Source organism: Mustela putorius, unplaced genomic scaffold, assembly GCF_011764305.1.
Source record: "Mustela putorius furo isolate JIRA1106 unplaced genomic scaffold, ASM1176430v1.1 tig00000228_pilon_pilon_pilon, whole genome shotgun sequence".
In the NCBI taxonomy this organism is placed as follows: Eukaryota; Metazoa; Chordata; class Mammalia; order Carnivora; family Mustelidae; genus Mustela; species Mustela putorius.
Genome location: NW_025421322.1, coordinates 3,293,160 through 3,315,629, shown reverse-complemented (window position 1 = coordinate 3,315,629; position 22,470 = coordinate 3,293,160). Strand labels below are relative to the sequence as shown.

General features: G+C 41.8%; 1 protein-coding gene across 1 annotated transcript in view; it reads left to right on the top strand.

Annotated features, from left to right (window-relative positions):
• The first annotated feature begins 4,961 nt into the window (after positions 1-4,961).
• Positions 4,962-22,470, top strand: part of NIPAL2 (NIPA like domain containing 2) — a 73,120-nt gene continuing 55,611 nt past the window's right edge. Inside the window, exon 1 of the mRNA XM_004768909.3 lies at positions 4,962-5,485. Within this exon, the coding sequence (XP_004768966.1) occupies positions 5,378-5,485 (108 nt within the window). The 5' untranslated portion in view covers positions 4,962-5,377. The remainder of the gene's footprint in view (positions 5,486-22,470) is intronic.

Here is a 22,470-nt window from a genome sequence, read left to right as displayed (position 1 = left end):
GCTGGCTTCACCTGGAAACATTTCTGAAATCTCTGCACTCTCTAGCCTTTGTCACGTGTCCTCACTTGAGCCATTGTTGGCTCTTGGCTTGGCTCTCCCTCTCTGGTATGGTTCCCACCTAAACCATCACTGCTCTTCCAACAGGAATCTTTTAAAGCACCTGTCCTGGGCACCTGGGTGGCTCAGGTGGTTGAGCAACTGTCTTCAGCTCAGGTCACGGTCCCGGAGTCACAAGATCGAGTCCCGCATCGGTCGCCCAGCTCCATGGGAAGTCTGCTTCTCACTCTGACCTTCTTGCCTCTCATGTTCTCTCTCACTGTCTCTCTCTCAAATAAATAAAATATTAAAATAAATAAATAAATAAAGCACCTATCCTGTATGTTGGCTAATTGACCATAATAAATAAATAATAACACATCAACCCTGTCCTCCTGTTCCCTTATGTAAACTTGTTCAATGGCTCCCATTAAGAGTCAAGTCTGACCTTGATAACCCAGCACACAAATTTTCTTTTCCCTGGCCCTACTTGCCCTTCTGTCCTTATTCTCTGGTAGATCTCATCCCAGCCATGACTAACATGGAAACACGCACGCTGCACTGTTTCTGGCCTCTGGCCTTGGTTTCTGCTCTTCCTTCAGTCAGCCCTGCTCACTCCCACCTCCCTTCTGCCGTGCCTAACTCATCCTTTGGGATTCGGTACACTCAGCACCCATTTCTAGGTGGCCTTCGCAGGCTGCATTGGCCTTTGCAAACTGAGCTGAAAACAACTAGCTTGTTGTCTCCCCACTCTCACGCTAAAGTCAGTTGGAGTCTACCCGTTTACCTGCCCGTCTGCTCAAGTCGGTGTGAGCCGCTGGGCTCAGAGCCCGGGCTTCATTCGTTCTGGTGCCTTCGGCTCCTGGCACCAAGTGCTTGGGGAACGGAGCTGAACGATAAAGTGTTTTTCACTCACATTACCCTGTAGTGAATGTTTACAACAGTTTTTGAAACAAAATTACTATTCCCAGCTTTATGAATTAGGAAACGGAATCTCAGAGAGTTTGTCTAAAGCCACGCAGCTGATAAGGAGCAGAAGACCAAACTTAAATCTGGGTTCTACCAACCTTGAAATTTCAGAAACTTTGACCACAAAACCTTGCATTTTATTCTTCATTAATCTTTTGTATTAGTTATAAAATACACTACACTTATAAAAATTATGTCATGTGAGACATAAATGCATATCTTTCATAATAATAATAATAAAATAAATGCCCACGTAGTCCATGACTCAGTTTAGGAAGTAGAATATTGCCAATACCTTTGAACCGCTATCCAAATTTTGTGTCTATCATCCCCTTGCTTTTCTTTAGATTTTCCTACATATGGATGTACAGTGTATTGTCTGATTGTGCATGCTTTTGAATCACACTGTATATAATCTATGGACTTGCTTTTTTAACTCAATATTATGCCTAGTGTGGCAATTTCATTGTTGTTTAGTAGTTTATTGTACAAGAGTATCAAAGTTCACTTGCCCACTGTTTCTGTGGATGGACACTTGAGGTATTTTCAGTTTTTTTGTTGTTGTTTTGCTTTCACAAAGAGCAGTTATCCTTGAACGTCTCTCCTGCTATCCATGTTTCTCTGGGGCATATACCTAAGAGTGAAGTTCAGAGAAGCACTTTTATCTTTACCAAATCATGTCAAACTGTTTCCAATATCAATAGCATCAACAGTGAAAAGAAATTTGTTACTCCACATCCTTACCAAAATTTGTATGTGTTGTGATCTGAATGTTTGTGTCCCCCCAAAATTCATGTGTTAAAATCCAAATCTCTCCCAAAGGTTGATGATATTAGTAGGTGAGGCCTTGGGAATTGGAGCCCTCATTAATAGGATTGGTAACTTATAAAAGAGCCTCCAGAGAGATCTCTAGCCTCTTTTACCACGTGAGAACATTGCAGGAAGGTGCTGGCTGTGAATGAGGAAGAGGGCCTTCCTTGAATGTGGCCACGCTGGTGCCTTGATCTTGGACCTCCCAGCCTCAGAACCGTGAGCCATGAATTTCTATTGTGTATAAGCTACCCAGCCGGTAGTATTTGGGGAGAGCAGCCCAAATGAACTGAAACGATATATAAATTTAAAAAAAATTTTTTTTTTTTTGCTAACTAGGTGGGTATACATTGATTCTCATTGGGCTTTTTAATTTGCCTCTTTCTGATTATTGGTGAGATGGAGACATTTTATATGTTTATCAGCCATTTATACTTTATTTAATGGAATATGTTTATTTATGTTTTTGCCCATTTTTCTGCTGGGCTATCTGGCATTTTCTTATTGACCTATGGGAGTTATTTACATATTTTGGATGTGAACCTTTGTCAGTTACATGTCGTGACAAATCATGTTCCCACTTTGTGACTTATCTTTTTATACTTTATGGTTGACTGATATGCGAAAACTCTTAATTTTATTGCAGTTGTGTGTATTAATCTTATCCTCTGTGCTTTGTACTTTAGTGTGTATTTGTTTCTTTAAAGAATTCTGCCCTCCCCCATGGTCATCAATAGTGAAAGACAGCACTGACTGAGTACTTTCTATGTTTCAGTACTCATGAGCTCCCTTTCACAGAGGATGAATGCAAAGCACAGAGAAGTTATGCACCTTGATCAAAATCACGCAGCCAATCTGCAATGGAGTCAGGATTTAGCTTCAAGTGATGTGGCACCAGAATGGAATTCCTTGAATTAACTGTGGAACAGACCTCCACCATTTCAGCGCTCAAAACAGGCAGTTGATCAAAGGCTTTTGGCATCCTGTAAAGTGAACAGGATATCCCCTGAAGAAACCCCACAAGAGGCAGAGGCCGTCATAAAGCCCTGAACAGCCTCCAGCAACTCCTACGCTGCTGGGACCAAAATAGCTCACGCAGCATTCCTGCCGCCTCCTTGTGAACTGTGTGGAAAGGAACACTGGTCACGAATTCTTTGTTCCAGCCACCCCCACGCACGAGGACAGCCACAGGGACTGCGGTGGCATCTTGGAATCTGGAGAACAGCATGTCACAGGCTACACATCATACTTCTTCTGTACCAAGTGTTGTCTTCCTCCAAAATTAGAGGGTTTTAAACAAATGCAAAGAAACAGAAAATGGTCTTTTTAATTAAGAGATAAAATGAGAGTGATTTGAGCTTAGCAGAGTATGGGGGCCAGATCATAAAATATCTCATATGCCAAGCTTAAAAAGTTGTGAACTTTATTGTGTCTGTGGGGAGGTTTGGTGGTGTTTGAAACAGGAAGGTGACATGATCCACTTATTATCTTGCTTGTTAGAGACCATGTGACTAGTTACAATCTGGCTGATAGAATAGACTGAGGAGTGGCGGTGCCAGGCTCTGCTGATAGTACCCTCCCACCCCATCCTGGTTTCTTCTTTGCTGGTAGAACTCTCCTCCCACTCTGAAGGCTGGAGATGCCTGAGAGTCACTTTCCCTGCTTCCCTCGCATGTAGAGCATGGATGAGCCTGTGACCCAGTCCTGGCTAGTGGGACCTGAAAGGGAGTCTGCTGGGGGATTCTGCAAAAAGGTTTTCCTCCAATCAAAAGATGCATAAGAAGAAATCCCGCTTGGGCACCTGGGTGGCTCAGTCTGTTAAGCATCTGCCTTTGGACTCGGGTCATGATCCCAGGGTCCCTCCCGCTGAGTAGGGAGCCCACTTCTCCCTCTCCCTCTGGTTCTTCCCCTGCTTGTGCGCGCTCTCTCTCTCTCTCTCTGTCAAATAAATAAATAACATCTTTTTAAAAAGAAGAAAAAGAAATGCCTCACTCCCCCCCCCCCGCCCCCAGATGTTTACATGTAATGCCTGGAGCTGGCACCACGGAAAGGTAAAAGCCTGATGGTAGAGCAGAAAGATGGAAGTAATGACATCATTGAGCCACACAGAACAAAATTCCCTCCGGGGATAATAGATGCTTGTTGTCTACGCCACTTTTACTAGGATATTCTGTTACTGGTACCCTAAAGCCGCTCAGCTGAAGGAAGCATTAACAAAGTCACCAACACAAGTTAATGTGATATTATTAGAAGATATTTTAAAAGGCACTTTTCCTTCAGGTATTTATTTGAAATAAATGAGCCTCTTAAAATTACAAATAATTAGCTACCATATTAGCTGTTCATTATGCATTTTGGATGCTCAAGCAGGAAACTACACAGCTTCCCAGATGGCATGTCTTATTATTTCTCTAAAAATGATATTTTTCTCATTGTCTTCTCGCATTCGCACGCTTCCCCTAGTAAACACTGAAAACTTTCTCCCAGTTTTTCACTAGGCGGCAATTCTCTTTTGGTGAAGGTCTCTCTGTAATAAAGTCCTGACGGTCAAAATACATTATGTAAGGAGAATCTCGGCATTGTGTAAACAAAAGAACTGTAAGTTCCGGGGCTTCAGACAACAATATAGAATCACAGGATTCTCAAGGTCGGTGATACCTTACAAGCCATCTGTGTAGTAACAGTAGAATTTGAATATAGACAAAAACAAAACATCTAGAGTTCTCTGAGGCCATTAACAATGATCTCCCGTTCCAAAATCTGATATCCAGCAGCTGGCAACGTTTCAGCAATTCCTTCTGGTTCCACCTGAAGGAAACCCCGTTTCTGAAGGAGACGTTGGGGTCCTCCAGCTACCACCAGGAGATTCCTTCCTTCCTTGCGGGAATGATTTACTAAGGACCTATCAGTCCTTGACAGAGATTTAGTGGATCCACCTTTGTTCTGGAGTTGCTTATGGTATTTTCGGGAACATGCAAACAACTTCGCAAATTCAAGTGATCGTGAGCTGGAACTGCCCGATCCAGACGGGGTGAAGGGGGCAGCTCTGGGCTAGACAGAGGGGGTTCTCTTCCATTCCCTTCAGTGCGTACCGACCGAGCGCTCGGGGTGGGGGGGGGCTGCAAGCGCCTTTGGAGGCCCCGCCCCCTCGCCCCAGCAGGTGCGGCCACCCGCGCGCACGGGGAATCCGGTCTGGCCGGCGAGGACGCCGAGCGCCCAGGCCCCGCGGCCCCGAGGATGCGCCGCAAACCGGGCCGCCCCGGGAGGCCGCAGACGGCGGGGGTCCCCGCGGGTCGCTGGCGCGGGAGGAGCGGGGTCGCGCCGGGGAGGCCGGGGAGGCCGGGGTGGCCGGCGAGGCCGGGGTGGGCGGGGCGTGCGGGCGGGCGGGAGCCGCACCTGCGGCCGCGCGGAGGCGGGAGCCAGGTGCCCGCGGCGATCCCGCCGGCCCGGGCGCGGAGCAGGAAGTGGCCTCGGCAGGGCGCGCCTCCTCCGCGGCGCCGGGCGGAGCGGAGGGGCCGGGAGGCAGCCGGAGCCTGAGCCCGCGCGCCGGGAGCGAGCCCCAATGGCCGCCGCCTCGCCTGCGGTGGACGAGCTGTCCCGGAACTTCACGTACTGGGCGCTGGGCGCCGCCAACGGCTCCCTGTCGGGCGCGTGGTACCGCAGGAACCAGGTAAGGGGCCGGCCGCCCCCGTCGCCCGCTGGGGACACGGGCGAGGCCGCGGCGCCTCCTGCTCCTCGGCCGCCCGCCGGCCGGCTCTCAGAGCTGACGTGCTGTTTCCACACGTTCACTGAACCGGCCCTCATGTGCGAGAGCGCGGGGCCCCCTCCGCCGGCCTAACTCTCCCCGGCATCCGCCCCTGGGAGCGGGGCGCCACCGACCTCTGCGGGGTCATTCCTGGGCCTCTGGGTCCCGCACGATCCCGCCTCTCCGGCCTGAACCCGCCTTCTCCCCCGAAGGATTCTCGGAGTGTGGGGTGACTCCCCTCCACCCGTATTCAATCCCCCTCCATCCCGATCGTTTTACAGTGAAAATACGTGACACCCCGTTCTCGGAAGCAGGGAACTTGTTAAGGGCTCGCAGATGTCACCTCCGCGCTCCGCAGATGCTCTGCGCGCGCGTGTGTCCCCGCTGGCTCAGCAGGGCGCTTCCATTTCCGTGCAAAGAACACCCATATTCTTGGGGCTGCAACTGCATGACTCTCTCCTTCTGTTTCACGGATCGTCAGCCTAAACATTGCCAGTTTATGCTGGAAAGATACACCGAAGGAGATCAAAGAGGAGCGGAGCTGCCCATTTATTTTTGTCTTGGTTTAAGATCAGAAAAACGGCCCCTGGCCAGCCCTTCCTCTAGCCGCCTGTATATTCTTTTAAGTGGGGGCTAGCGATCTGCATGGAGTGGACCCCGAGCCTCCTCCTGGGTGCATAAGTGTGTTACTTTTTTCTTGCTCTTTAATAAATCCGTGGGCCTTTTTGGTTCACAACAAAGTAATAAGATATTTGTTACTGTTGAGCTAAGTCGTCTTTAACCAATAATCAAAGGTCTAGAATTCCTCTAAGAACACTTGAAAAGTGTTTTGAATGCTAATTTCTAAAACATTAAAATTTTGTTTTCAGAAATTTAACACAAAATTATTTATATAAAGACAAAATAAGCATGTGTCCACCTTATGCATTTTCAGCAAAGGAGATGGTATTGCTTTAAGTCTGTTTTGCCACAAAACGCACTAACATAGGAAAAATGAGGGGACTCAGAGCCTCTTGGTGGCTGTGCGTAATCTAGTCAACCTCTTTCTTGACAGGATTTATGAAGAAAAGAATTGCTTCTTATGGAAAGCTCTTTGTCTATCTGTTAAATTATGTTTATGCTAGTATATATTATAAGCATGCTCTAATGTGCTTATGCTAGAAGCACTCCCAGGAAAGGTTTAAGAATGAACTTTTTATCTTTTGGTAAAGAAATTAGAGGCTTAGTAGTTGTGACTTAAAATGGCATCATCTGAAACAGGAGAAAACATTGTTCTCATAGTTGAAACTCCTGTAGTCAGTTTTCCTTGCTATTTCCTGGAATTCAAGATTGTCTTGGCTCTCTTAACATCAAAACAGATTACCACGTGACATAAATGTGGGGACCTAATTTGACGATTGCAAGGCCTAACTTGCCTTTGACAGTGTAAATTTGTACAGGTTTAAAAGGGTGTATCCAGAATATGCTAATTGAAATTACTCAGCGACATATAAACTACAGCTAGTTTGAGATGAGGTTGTATCAACTTTTCCCATTATTATGCAAATTTAGTTTCTTTTTTTTCCCCCCTGCCAAATGTAGATGACTGAAAATGGGAGCAGCTCCAGAAAAACTAAGTTTGAGGTATCAGCTTAGGACTCTTACACTCAAAATTAGCCTGGGATGCTGGGTAGTCATGGTTTAATCAGTTTTATCACAACTGAACTACTTGATGACAGTGTGTATTCACCCAGAACCCAGCTCTCTGGATCTTTCCACGTGAAACCATCAGACTGATAAATTAGCCTTACTCCTAGAGAAAGACCAATCCTCTCACATAACAGCTGGATATTTAACAGTAGTCTCTTCGAATCAACATTGTCCAAGGCAAACAGTAGTCTCTTCGAATCAACATTGTCTTCTATAGGAAGAAATCCCGAAGCAGATAGAAAGTGGGAAAAATGTTTTGGGAAGCCAGAGAAGTGAGGTCTTTGGCCCTTTTTTGTTACTCAAGTGTCTGTCTATGGAAGCACAGGCACAGGGGAGTTCTGCCAGCATATTTTCTTCATGTTTGATCCACAAGTTTTCAGTATAAAAGGGTAACATTTCTGAGATAGTTATCGAGGCCCCTGCCTAGTATGAAACACGGGTATACATTCACTCTTTTTTCCAGGAGTGTTATTAGATGGTTGGGTAAATGAGCTATGCTGCTACCTTCAAAATAAGGCAGTATGTTTTAAGTATCATGTGAGTGATATAAAGTCCTGTGGAAATTTGGAGCAAGGTGGCTTTGCACAGAGGCCATCAAGGATGTTTTGTGGAAAGGTGGTATTTCAGCTGTGCACTTACAGGTGGACAGAGTTTCACTCTGGGAGTGAACAGGTGGAGGAACGTCTGGAGGCTAAGGATAACCCATGTGGCCTAGAGGTGACTTTCTGACTATTTTTGTATCTGATGTGGAAATCGGGCCATTCTGGTTGCAGTGGAGAATGGAGACTGTAAATTGGAAATATAATTTGTCTTAAGTGTCTTAAGTGTACGCATGGATTGCCTTGAAGGACTGGTTAAGAAGTTTGGACTTTTATCTTGTAGGCAACAGGGAGCCCTTTTTGTTTTTTGTTTTTTGTTTTGTTTTGTTGTTGTTGTTGTTTTTGGCAAGCAGTGTGAGAATCAAATCAAATTAAATAAAAGAAATTTAACTTGGGGTTAGCAAAGCTGATTCAGAGGCCTCAAATTGGCTAAATCCGGCCCACAGATGTGTCCTGTTTGACCTGCAGAGAGGCTTAAAAAAATGTGTAATACATTGCCAGCATTTAAAAGCAAGTAGATCATATATAAAGTTTCAAGTGCCAGTGATGTCTTTAAATGTTAAAAGTTCTAGGAGCACTTGGCTCTCTCGCCCACGTGGTAACTGTGCTGAAGTTCAGTTTAGAACAGCTGTGCTCCCCACCTAAACCCCTCCCTTGACTCTCCTCTCTAACCTACTAGCCTCTGTAGGCACTTAATTTGCAACCAGTGTTAGGAGCTGTTCTCTAGTCTCTGCTGTGAATTAGTGTGTGCTTGGGCTTCAGTTTTCTCTGCAGGAAAACAGGGTTGGAATAAAGGATCTCGGGTCTCCCTTTTGCTATCTGCTTGATTAAATAGTGCCAAACCAAGATTGTGGAGAGAACGGACAGGATAGGATGAACGTGGTAAATATTGTGAAGAAGGGGTTTTGTCCCTGGTCCTTAAAATTTAAGGATATTGCTAAGTATCTAAATTCACAAGCACATTGTCAAAATGGTTTATTCTGCATAGGGTGAAATGAAAATTTGGAATATTTTATCTCCCTTATTTGAACTTTTGATTTTCAATGGTTTGAGTGTTTAAAGTCAAGGTATTTAGAAGAACATTGATACAAACTTGGCCAGGAAGAGGCAAAGTCAAGAGTCTGACATTTGTTATACATTTACTATGTAACACTTTGTAGCTATTATCTCAGTGGAGCCCCCAACAACACCTCTTGTAAGGTACATATTAGCCTCACTGTTCATGTAAGGAAACCCTAAATAATTTGCCCCAAGATCAAATAACAAGAGTAACTACACAGCTCTCCTTTTCCTAGGCCATTGCTTAGAAACTATGGCTTGAAAGAATGTGGTGGTGAGAGAAAGGAATGAGTGTAACTTACTTCATTGCACTAAAGAAAATCATACTGAGTTTTATATCGCCCTTTTATTGATTTTGCTTTGCTATGCTACTGTCTATTTCTTTTCTGCTGGTAGCTGCATCTCTGTATCTTGAAGAAAGAAAGGTGCCAAAATTTGCAGATAACCAAAGTGCTGGGTAGAGATTGCTGGTCCTTTCCATTTCCTTTCCAAGGAAAAAATCCTTTTTTTGTTTCATTTATGCTTATTGATTTTTTTTTTTTTTTTTGCCTTCCTTATATATCCAACATGGCATTTTCCTGTTACCAGATTTTCTACAAGATGTATGTATGGGGCAGCAAGAGGAAGGAAGAAACAGATTACCTCAAAACAACTATATCAAAGCTTTTCTAAAAACAAAATAAATCATCATCATCATCATCATCATCCCACAGTTTTTGTTAGAGGCAAAGAGTCTTACTGCTCCTGTGAATTTGGCAGACAAGATGTTTGCATTTCATCCTACCTGATCTCCTCCTTATGGCTTGATTTATACTAACTAGTTATAATATTTGTATTGATGCAATCAACAAAATTCAAGCCATGGGAAACTTTGCCATTTTACAGGTTGAAATGGCTCCATTTCTTTAGAAATCATTTTTACAAGAAAGAAAAGGAAGAGAATGGAGAGGTTGTAAATTAAGAGACCTAAAAAACCTATAGATTAAAAAAAAAAAAATAAAAAAGCCTTCAACTATAGTGTTGAAGGATGCCCACTTGGGTGATGAAACTATAAGAGAAGGCAAGAAAATGATTGCAATAAAGTGGAGCCAGTAGTTTCTTGTGGGAACGGAGCTGGTGTGATGAGATGGGGTGAAGGGAGGGCTTTGGGTGGGGCTTCATTTCTTTTAGTGTCTTGATTTGGATGGTGTAATAAGGGTGTTTGCCTTATAATAATCCATTTTAGTGATTTATTGATCTGTATCATTCTCTTTGCAGTTGTTTATATCTATTTTCTATAATTTTTTTCATTTTATAAATATTATTAGCATTGCAATAACTGTTCAACTTGCATGTTTTCATATTCACCTTGTGGGAAGTCTGCTTAACCAAGCAATTGAGAATTACTTAAACAATTTCTTTTAAAAATGATGATGACTGGGGCGCCTGGGTGGCTCAGTGGGTTAAGCCGCTGCCTTCGGCTCAGGTCATGATCTCAGGGTCCTGGGATCGAGTCCCGCATCGGGCTCTCTGCTCGGCGGGAAGCCTGCTTCCCTCTCTCTGTCTCTCTCTCTGCCTGCCTCTCCGTCTACTTGTGATCTCTCTCTGTCAAATAAATAAATAAAATCTTAAAATATATTAAAAAAAAAATGATGATAACTGTTCAAGTTGGCCTTTGAGAGCTTTACCATGGAAGGGATGGTGTTCCCCCAGAGCCCTCCTTTCTGTTGTTGTAGAGTGCAGTTTTAAAACTCAGCCTTTTTACCAGAGGTGTTGACAAGTTTCTTAATTTCTCCAAATCTTGGCTGTCTCTATTGAAACGGTAATAATAATAATACATACATACCTTGCAGAGTTGATGTAGGAATAGAATAATGTGACATATGTCTGAAAGTTAGCAAAGTGCCAGACACAAAGAAAGTGCTCCAATAAATACTAGCCATTATTACTAGTAATATTACAGTCAACCTAGTTTATAGGAAATGTCATAAAATAATATTTCTGATAATTAGTAAATCTTGGATTCAGCTCATTGCAAATGGAAATAAGAGGAATCATGTCAGATGTTTGATGTAACCTTTCTTTTTTTAACCTAAAGCTGTGATTTCTCTGTATCTAGCACCTTCCTCACTCCCTTTGGTGTTTCCCTCCCCGTCACTCTGCAAACACATTCACATTCCGGAGCACTTCTTAACTGCAGTACTTTCCTAATTGGAACACTGGTTATTTTGTAGTACTAAGGGAGGGATTCTTCCTCTGTCTTCTGCCACTTCCCAGACTACTGGGCTGGGGAGATGGGTGTGTGGCACTGGGAACCATGACAGAGAGCCTAGGTAGCAGTAGTGTGATCGTATTACAGACACTGATTGTAACTTAACCAGCAAGACCAGCACTCCCAGCTTGGGAGGGCTCAGATGCTATTAATGTTGAGATTTCCATGGCATTTCATTTTAGCTTGGGTTTGCCTGTTTGTTTATTTGGGTTTTTTTCTGAAGGTCCAGTATCACTCTATTCCAGTTACACCTCTTTATAACTCATCTCCCACTATGTTCCAGATAGACTTATATTTTTCCGTAAAGTCAGAGCTCATCTTCCAGTCCTTCCTGGTTCTCCAGAAAGCCCTGATGGCCTGGCTGCTGACAGATAACATTCCACTTTCCCTCACACAGTTCTTAACATATGCCTTCTCTTGTCACTTGCCCTGCCCTTGGTCATTCTTCCAATGGCCTCCTGTCATCTTTGGCACCTGTCAAGAGGTGTGGACTGTCTCCTTATGTAAATACAAGCTAACATATGCTTAGTCCTGAGTGCCACACCTCATCAAAGATTGTGTTTGTCCTGGCCGCACTCCTTCAGAGATCTTGGCCTTGACACGTCCTTCCAAGGTCTGCCTGCCTGCAGCCTCAGCCCTGGTTTCCGAAGTCCCCCACCCCTCTTTCTTCATACCTCTCCAACTGGCTTCTTCTTGCAGTAATGTGGACCGCTGGCCAAACTAAGTTTCTATAGGAGTCTGTCTGTCTTCCAGCTTAACTTCGTTTCCCTAAGCAAGAATGCTTTGTAATTAAGAGGCATTAGTGTGCAGGTCACAGGAAACCTGACACTAACTGGCTTACACAACGAAGGAAATTAACCAGCTTAACGTGAAAGTCCAGGAAAAAAACAGGTTCAACCAAAGCCTGACCCAGAGGTTCTGACGACATGGTGCAGGCCCAGTACCTCACTGTCCTCTTCACCTTTTGTTCCTTAGAGTTTGTTGTTTCCACTTTTAGAGACTCACCCCATTAGCCCACGTTCTTCCTTTCACTTCCAGGAGAGGAAGCTTGACTTTCTCCACCAATGAAAAGAAATGGGCGTTAGCCTGACTGGACAAGGTTAGGTCCGTGGCCTTTCCCATACCAGTCACGAAGGCCAGAGTTACTGGGTTTGGCCTCCCCAAAGAACACGGGCACCTTTAGGAAGGGCTCGCCAAAAGAGGGGTCCTGTAACTAAGAGAAGGGCATACTGTGTGGCCCTAACAACAATGTCCTCCTATGGATTATTGTCGACTTGGGCAACTCTCAAACTAACACCCTTCTCAGCTCATGTAGGACCTTCCCTTTTTGTCTCCTGCCTCACATGGGCAGCCCTGAGAAGTTGTCCACTATTTAGCCTGCCTACCTTTGTGGGTGAGACCAAACAGGATGATCTCCTTAAAAGCTCAGATTATGGGATCAACTTCTGAAATATTTTTATTAGCATCATGTCAAGTAAGTGGTGACTTATTTCTAAATTCTAGATTTACCCCCTAAAACATCACCCAAAATAAATAAATGAAATAAATAAATAAGTAACCTGAAAAATAAAAACCAACAAGCAATCTTCAAAGAGTTCCTGTCTTTCCTACTGATGGAAAAGTCAAAGGAAGTCATCTGGCTGAAGTAGTATCCCTTGCTTTATCTCTATCTTGCCTATACTTGCTCAGAAATTTTTTTATCATCAACAATCACCTCTTCAGTAACTTGGAAACTCCTAAAAGTTTAGTGGATTTAGATGGAAAAAGTATCGTGTATGAGTGCAATGCTATATGGGACCCTAGAAGCCGTGTTAGCATTTCCAATAGTTTATTCAAGTTTAAGGTGAATCCTGTGAATTCTGGGGCTGCGGGGGGGGTCTTTATTTCTTCTTCAGCCTCTGGGCTTGCAAATCTCTGATTGTTCCAGGGATGTTAGGGACATAGCTGCACTGTGTCCCCTGTTGTCACAGCCCATGTTAAACTCGATCAGCAGATCAACAAATGAAGGCCTAAAATGCAGTCAGCATTTCAGACAATAAAAATCACAAGCAGAGAGCTGTTCTTAACAGATAGTGTTAGACAGTGATATCACAGAAATCAGAAAACACGGACTGTGTCCTCAAAATGTAGCTATATGTATGTGACATACATTGTGTGTGTGTGTGTGTGTGTGTGTGTGTGTGTGTGTGCGCGCGGGAGAGGGACAGGGAGAGAGAGAATTCTTTATAATTACTTGATAAACAATATTTGGAGGACTGGCATGAAGCTATACTATCTGATAGACTATGTCCATTAAGCTTCCAGACTAACAAAGCCCAGCTGTGTAATGGTAAATAAGAACACCAAAGCAGAAGAGGAAACTAAAATGCACCTTTGGATGTGGCTGGCTGAGTCACGGCAGTGGAGAAACGAGTGGTTCTTTGTGGGCAAGGTACAAGCAGACCTCGTGTTATAAGCAGCTGCTGCAGCCATAACGTTGAGAATAAAATCATGAGTTACATGTAGTGTTTTATTAATCTTTGGAACAACATTTGCACACCCAAATCACCGTTACCATCACTGGCCGGGAAGGAGGAGCTTGTGGATAGGGGAGATTATCTGGGCTAAGAGGACTGGCCCTTTGGAGGCGATGGAGAGTGCAAGTCACAATACCTAAACGGTGTAGAAAACTTGAACTTGATTCCTGCTTTGCTGTCAGAAAGATCTGGTCTAATGGGTGGCAAGGGCCGCAGGCGTCTTGGCAGAAGTCTGCCAGAGAGCAGCACTGTCATTATCTCTCCCTCCTACTGAGGCAGAAACTCACCCATTGGCTGATGCCTGACATAGACCATAGAGTTCAATCTCCAATCTCCAGGGGGGATGGAGAGCTCAAGGCAGGCATCCCTCTTCAGAAGGACAGAGACTCCAGAAACCCAGGCAGGTGTGAAGGAAGGACTTAAAACTACAAGAATTCTCAGGTTCCCAGCTTTCGGGTAGGAAGCCTCTTTCAGCCTGGGCTAGCCCCACAGAAGGCAGAGTACAATCCTGCTTCTTCAAAAACAAGGGATTACAGAGTTTTTTAATTATTATGAATATGCTCTTGCAAAATTTGAAAGTTATGGGACCTTTGATCTATCTGGATAGAAAAATAGCATTCTTTGTGTTTGGCATGTCTGCCCTTGTTTCAAAATTCCCCTCACAACCTTCTAGGGGCTTGATTTGTTTTATAATAGAACCAAGTTTCAAGACTTCCTGAACCAGTATTTCACCTTTCTTGACAATTGTTGCTCTCCTTTTAACAAAGTGTTAAAGGTCCCCAAAGAATGTGTTGTTAAATATATTACTTTTCCCATAATTTTTTTCTACTGAAACTTAAATTTCTCAAAGGCAAAAGGTTTATCCTTAATGGAGTTTATAAAAATAATGAATGCACAATTATGTAAGTCAGTGTGTTCCCAAGCAAAAGACAAGATGTAATAGTTCTTAATTGTATGGGGAGGCAATATGTTGGGCTTTTTCTGCCTAGGTTTTAAGGTTGATTACAAACTGGCATGGAACCACTTGTAAGAATAGCAACGATAGACTGTGTTATGTAACCCAGATCTATTCTGTGGCTTTAAATCACCAGATTTGGATCCAGTGCCATGAGATTTTCTCAGGATGGAAAGGTAATAACCTTATAGCATACAACAACCGAGATAACGAATTAAAAATCTGTATCTGAACATTTTCTTTCTTTCTTTCTTTCTTTCTTTCTTTCTTTCTTTCTTTCTTTCTTTCTTTTTTCACATATGGTATTATGGTTTTAACTCAGTTTGGGTTAGTATTGCAGACAACTCAATTATCTGCAAAGGCAAAGGAAATTAGTGGTAAGAATAGCCAACCCATTCAGTAATCCAAAAAGCATTCCATGTTTCAGGTTGTCTCCAATGTTTAACCACGATGAATATGAATATTGATTCTCCATGGCCCTGTTGTAATTAACTCTCCCTTTGCCCCTACTTCTCTGAACTCCTGACATTGTCTCCCAAATGGTTTTCCTGTTCTCTGGTCTTGCTCCACGCCAGTCCATCCCTCACACTACAGCCAGGAGGAAACTTCTTCCAAGTCAAATCTGGATCTGTCCTCTAGTTTGGAGTCTTTTGTGCCCCTTATAGATTCATGGCAGATAACGGCTCCTGCCTGCCTCTCCGGTCCAGCTCTCCTGGCATCTTCTACTGGAAGGCCCTTCAGGCACCCTGTTGACTGCAGATTGGATTAAGTTAAAGATCTTGAGATCAGAAGACTATCCTGGATTATCTGGATGGACCATAAATGCCACTTTAATATAAGAGGGAGACAGGGAGATTTCATACAAAAAAAAAAACAACAAAAAAACAGACGGTGATGTGGCCGTAGAGATAGAGATTAGAGTGATAGAACCGTAAACCAACGATAGGCCAGCAGCCACCAGAAAATGGGAAAGGCATGAAACAAATTCTCCTCTAGAGCCTTCAGAGGGAATGTAGCTCTGCCATCTTGATTTCAGCCCAGCGAAATTGATTCTGGGTTTCTCGCTTCCCAAACTGTGAAAGTATACATTTCTGTTACTTTAAGCCACCGAGTTTGTGGTAATTTGTCATCACAGCCACGCCTGTGACTAATATATGCTCCAAGCTAGGCAGATTCGCACTCTGCCCCTTCCATTCCCATGGGTTCTGTAAAGCATCTACCTCTGTGACAGATTTAACAGGTGGTAGTCTGTTATCAGGTGCTTTTTCTTCTTCTGAGCTCCTTGAGGATCCTTTGCATCCTCAGGTCCTGACATAGAACCCAATATTGGGCCATTTGCCAAATAAACCCCAACTGGATGCATGACCGAATGAATACCTCCTTTGTGAGCATCCTCGAGTTGTCTCTGCCGTACTTACCATTTTCTCTCCGACCCCTTGCATTTCGTGTCCTTTTCCTCCACATTGTGTGTTTCTCCCAAGCAGTATCTGCACGTGGTTTTCAATCGTGCACTTGTTTTATTTTCCCCCCGTTTAAGATCGTTCCTTGGTTTGGCCGGCTTGCTTTATATTTCTTGCTTTTCTTATTATCATCTCCTCTTTTAACTCTTTTTAAATGAATCCATATTCTCTTTAACGTCATTGAGTCTGTAAAGCAGTTGTTTTTTTTTTTTAACTTCTTAGTTTGAAAATTTTCCAACTCATAGAAAGCGAGGAAGGGTAGAGCAGTAAATACCACGTGTCCTTCAGCTGCAGATTCGCCAGTTGTTAACACTGGGAAACATTTGTTTGTTCTTTCTCGCTCTCTGTATTTTTTTTTCACCTTGTACTGTAATATACCATTTCAAAGTAAGTTGTATACACTATGAGTCTTCACGCCTAATATTTAGGTATTTTAAAGTATTACCAAGAATTTGGATGTCCTCCTGTCCCTTCCTGCCTGGTCTGGAGGTGAGGGAATTGTCTACCAGTTTACAAGGTGCAAAAGCAAAACAATCCCAGCTCATTCCTAAGAGTTTCCTGTGACATGGGGTGAACTGAACACCCATTTCTCAGACATGTCATCTCCTTGCAGATTGAGGTTCTTAGGGTCATTCCCGCAGGGACTGGTTGACCTAAATCACTCAACCTGTGGTATTTCCAGAACTAAAACTAAATCTGTCACTTGCGTGCTCAGGCCTATTTTACTGCCTGGAACAGGAGACATAGCATTATTCCAGTTGCAAGGTGAATATGACGATTACAGCATTCCAGACTAGCTCTGAATCTATGGTTCTTTTGAACCACACACTAGCTCTTATTGGGGTAGAATTTATGTTCTGAAGGCAGAGCCAGGAATATGCTTGAGTTCAAAGTCAGAAACAGGACAGACTACTCGCAATTCCACACACCCGTGTTATACCCCACCTCCATCTGGCCAAACCACCCCACCCATGGATTATAGGTCAATAACTTTATGCAAAATATCTAAAGAACACTCTTGGCACAAGAAGTAGGATAGAAGATTGTTATTCCAAATAAAACAAAAACATCCTTGATACTTATCAGCGCTGATATTTTGAATCTCATTCCAGATAAATTGTTTGCTCTGGCTCCCACCATCTGTTTGCCAAGACATCCTGGAAACGTCAGGAATTAAGCTACAGTGGTGACAAGAGAGAGCACTGAACAAATTCAGGGCATCTTTCTGTGTGTCCGGCCTGTACTTCTAACTGCATTATTGAGCAGTGGAGAAACTTTTCCTTTTGATTATTATCTTTGCTTTATTTGACTTGCGCTGAGAAAAAGAAACAGATTTTACGATTTTAAAATTGTAGTAAATTGACAATGACTAGCCAGAAGGTTACTGATTGCAGTCGGTGAAGACATAGTGATTCAGGCATGAACGGGATGCCTTGGGGCCAAAATTTGCCTGCTTCTAGCTATGTGAATTTGCACAAGTCCCTCTTCTTCTGTGGCCTTCTGTTCTTTCCTGAGCAGTCTCCAAATCAGCAAGGGGAGAAAGGGAGTGGGGGAAGGAGAGGAGATCTCAACTCCCATTAATTCTAAAATGCTAGAGAACAGAGAACACTGAGTAAAGTAATGATGTAAATGAGACATCTTTAATTTAAATGGTGTTTTATAAAGGTCTTCTCACTGTATGCAAATGATACTCCTGACTACAGATGAGGATTTTTGTAGTCATTAAAGTACATTTACCCGAGCCTCTAATTGGAAACAGCGTTTAATACTGGTTACTTCAAGTTACTGTACGTTCTTGAAGGTAATTAAACCATCTTCTTTTAAAAACATTGCAAATTTGAAGTATCCCTCCCCATCAATTAGGGGTATTAATGAGGATTTACTGTATTACTACTATTTACAATCATGTGTGAAATGAATTTAATGAGTATGCAATTAACCTTGAATAATTAGGGAAAGTTTCAGAAAAATGAGAATAAGATATGCTGAGTTTATCAGGAAACTGTTTCTGACACCTGCTTCAATACTATATATTACTTGTTTGTATGATAAGAATTAACTAGATTTTAAACGTTAACAAGCACCTTTTTATTGCATACTAGTGGAAGCTCTTCATTGTCAAAATCTGATTTCTGGGACAAGCTTGTGTTCTCACAAAAGCTGAGAGCTTGGAATATTTAAACTCCAGCTGATTACAAAGTATTTCCTTTGATATCCTCCTAGGACCAAAGACCAAAATGTACTATTTCTAGATAGTTTATAATCAGTTCAAATAACATTTAATAAGCAACTTCATTCTGTCAGGTCCTATACTAGTGATTAGGGTTACAAAAATGAGTTGACAAGTAAGTCACAGCTCTGCCCTCAAGGAGCTTGTAGTCTGGAGGGAAAATGAACTTGTACAAAATCATCACAATATTGTAGAGTATATGTAGACATAGAAGTAGATGAAGATTCAATTCAGAGGAGGAAAGTCAGAAAAGCTCATTTAGAACTGGTCTTTTGTCAGAGGGAAGTCAGAGGAAATTGTCTGGAATTCAGTATAAAGAGATAAAGAGTTGGAAATATGATATTAATAGGAAACAAGGAGGGAGTATTTAAGGGTCTAACATTACTAATAACAGGAGTTCTATGTGGAGAGAATAGAACAAAAGGGAGAGGACATTCAAAGAGATAATAGTTGAGAACTTAGCCAAATTGGTCAAAGACATGAATCCTCAACTTGAAGCGTGAGTCCTAAGCAAAATGTAGTTCACACACCAAAAAACTGTAGTGAAACTGCTGAAAACCCAGGACAAGGAAAATCTTAAGAGCATCCTAAGAAAAATGACAGACCATTTGCAAAGGAACAACAATTAGGTCGACAACCTTCTTCTAAAAACAAGCCGCACCAGGAGACGATGGAATAATATTGTCAGAGCACTGAATGAAGCAACTATCAACCTGCACGTTCAAAGGGAAAGGTGACATAAAGGTATTTGGAGAATAACTGAGAACTAGAATTCAAGGATTTCATTGACAGAGCTACTAAAGATTTCTTCAGGAAGGACACTGAACCCAGAAAAAAATTAAGATGTCAGAATATAATATCCAAAAAGTAGGAACAACCCAAATGTCCACCAGCGGATAAATACATAAATAAAATGTGGTATACCTTATCATAGAATGTTCCGTAGCCATACAAAGGGATGATACACTCTACATACTTGATACATGCTGTTACATGTTACAACATAGTAAGCCTTGAAAACAACATGCTAAGTGTAGAAAACGGGACACAAAAGGCCACATATTGTTATGAATAACTTAACATATTGTTATGAGTCACCTTATATAAATTGTCTACAATAGGCAGATCCATACAGATGGAAAGTAGATGGGTGGTTGCTAGGGACTGAGGAGAGGAGGGAATGGGAAGTGACTGTTAATGGGTGTAGAGTTTGGTTTTGGGGTGATGAAAATATTCTGAAATCAGTGTCGACAGTTGCATAACTCTGAACATTCTTAAAACTATTAAGTTTACTATTTAAGTTTTAAAGGGTGATCATGATGGTATGTGAATTGTATCTCAATAAAGCTATTTTTTCAAAAGAGCAGTGATGAGCAAAGCGATAAACATGGATGAATAAAGCAAGTATTGATTGTATGACACAATCATAACAATGATTAATTTGAGGATCTAAAAGCAAGGTGGAACTAACATACCATCAACACCCTGTAGGATAGGAGAGGAGAGAATGTAGTTAAAGCAAAATTTTTTTTGTAGTTAAAGCAAAATGTTCAGGAGGTTAGAAATATTGATTAACATTAGAATTTATATCAAGAATGCAAGATAAATTTAATAGAGAAACTGCATTACTCATATATTGCTTTGGGGGTTGTAAAATGGGACAGTTACTCTGGAAAATAGTTTGGCAGTTCTTTTCAAAACTCAAAATAGACTTACCCCATGGTCTACCACTTACACTTTTGGCATTTATCCCAGAGAAATGAACTTATTTTCATACAGAACTTGTACACGGTGTTCATAGCAGCTTTATTTATACAGCCCAAAACAGGAAACTACTCAGAATGTCATTCAGTGGGCGAATGGTTAAATAAATTGTGGTACACCCATACCGTGGAATGCTACTCATCATTTAAAAGGAATGGACTGTTGATCCAACAACTTGGATGAACCTCAAAGCTAATGCCAATTTTAAAAGTGTATAAACTGCGTAGTTCCATTTAAGTAGCACATGTAAATTAATATAATTCTAGAAATGGAGAACAGATTAGTGGTTGCTGTAGGTTAGAGATGGGGAGGGGAAGAAGATGGGTATATCAATAAAAGTGTAACACAAAAGAGAATCTTAATGGTAATAGTACAGATGAGTATCTTGTTCTCACATACATCCACATACAAGTGCTAGCATAAATGGTAACATTTGAACAAGATCTTTACCAATGCCGATTTCTTGATTTTGACGTTTCATTATAGTTGTGGAAGATGTTAAATTTGAGGGAAGGCTGGGGAGGAGTACACAGGACCTACCTTTACATTTCTTTGCAGCCTACTGTGAGTAATTATTTAAAATAAAAAGTTTTTAAAACTTACAGTAATTACTAAAAGAAAATAAATAAAATGTATAACTTCCTAGCCAAAAGAACAGGGGAAGGAAAAAAAGAACAATCAACCAAGATCCAACAAGATTGAGGAAAGGAGAAAATAGAAAGCAAAGAAAAAACAAAATAGCTACAAATACAAAGATGGTGAAAACAAACAAAAGTGTATTTATAATCACAATAAATAAAATGGACCAAACTTCCCATTTAACAGAAAGTCTCAGGTTTTGTTTTTTTAGTTCAGTTATTTTCAATGTGTAAGAGGCCTGACTAAATATAATGACACAGAACTATTGAAAGTAAGTGATGTGGAGGGGCGCCGGGGTGGCTCAGTGGGTTAAAGCCTCTGCCTTCGGCTCAGGTCATGATCCAGAGTCCTGGGATCGAGCCACACATCGGGCTCTCTGCTCAGCAGGGATCCTGCTTCCTCCTCTCTCTCTGCCTGCTTCTCTGCCTACTTGTGATCTCTGTCAAATAAATAAAATCTTAAAAAAAAAAAGAAAGTACGTGATGTGGAAAGTGGCTAATATCCAAAGAAAACAGCTATATTATGACAATAGCAGATAAAAGAAACTTTAAAGTGAAAACGTTATTGAGATTAAAAGAGTCAATATATAGTGATAAAAGGAACAATTAACTGAGAAGATAAAACAATACTGATCTTTTATATACCAATATATAACACTTTACATTTTTTTAACACTTTATATTTTTTAAAGCAAAATTCAATATATTTAAAAGGAAAATGGATAAATCCATGTTCATAGTTATATTTTTAGTATACCTACATTAGTATTAAGAGTAGAAAAGATCTGGGGCGTCTGGATGGCTCAGTGGGTTAAGCCTCTGCCTTCGGCTCGGGTTGTGGTCTCAGGGTCCTGGGACCGAGCCCCGCATCGAGCTCTCTGCTCAGCGAGGAGCCTGCTTCCTCCTCTCTCTCTGCCTGCCTCACTGCCTACTTGTGATCTCTCTCTCTCTCTGTCAAATAAATAAAATATTTAAAAAAAAGAGTAGAAAAGATCTGAGCAATGAATTGATGGAGATAGGTAGATAACAAAATATATATCGAATGTATTAGCCCAACATACAAGCATACACGGAATACTTAATAAAACTTGACCATTCACTATTAGGTCACAAAATAAATTTCAGCTTATACCATACTAGGTCAAAAAGCAAGTGTTACTTTATACACAGCTTGTTTTCTGCCCACAATTCAATAAAACTGAAAATTGGTAACAAAGTAATAACCAACATCCCCATTCATTTTTAATAAAATCAAAGAAAATTGCATGCCAAAAGTTAAGCATGAAGCTAAAACAATAGAGTGTACTTATGGAAAACTGTAGAGCTGCGCTTGCATATATTATTAGATAGGAAGAAACAGGAAAAGCTAATGGGTTAAGTGTCTAAATGAAGATGAAAAAAAAATCAGTAAACAAGGGTAAAAGCAAATCTAGGAAGGAAAAAATTGATCTCTGTCAACTTGAGAAGAACATTATCTCTGGAAGGGAGAAGAGACTATAAGAAAGTGAGCTATATTGGTGGTATTTTATTTCTTTGGGGCAAAAAAAAAAGTATAAATACTTTGTGTATTAAAAATAATTCTTTGGGGATGGCTGGGTGGCTCAGTCAGTTAAGCGCCTGCCTTTGACGCAGATCATGATCCCAGGATCCTGGGATCAAGTCCCACATCGGGGTCCCTGCTCATCGGAAAGCCTGCTTCTCCTTCTGTCTGATGCTCCCCCTGCTCACAGATACACTTGCACTTTCTGT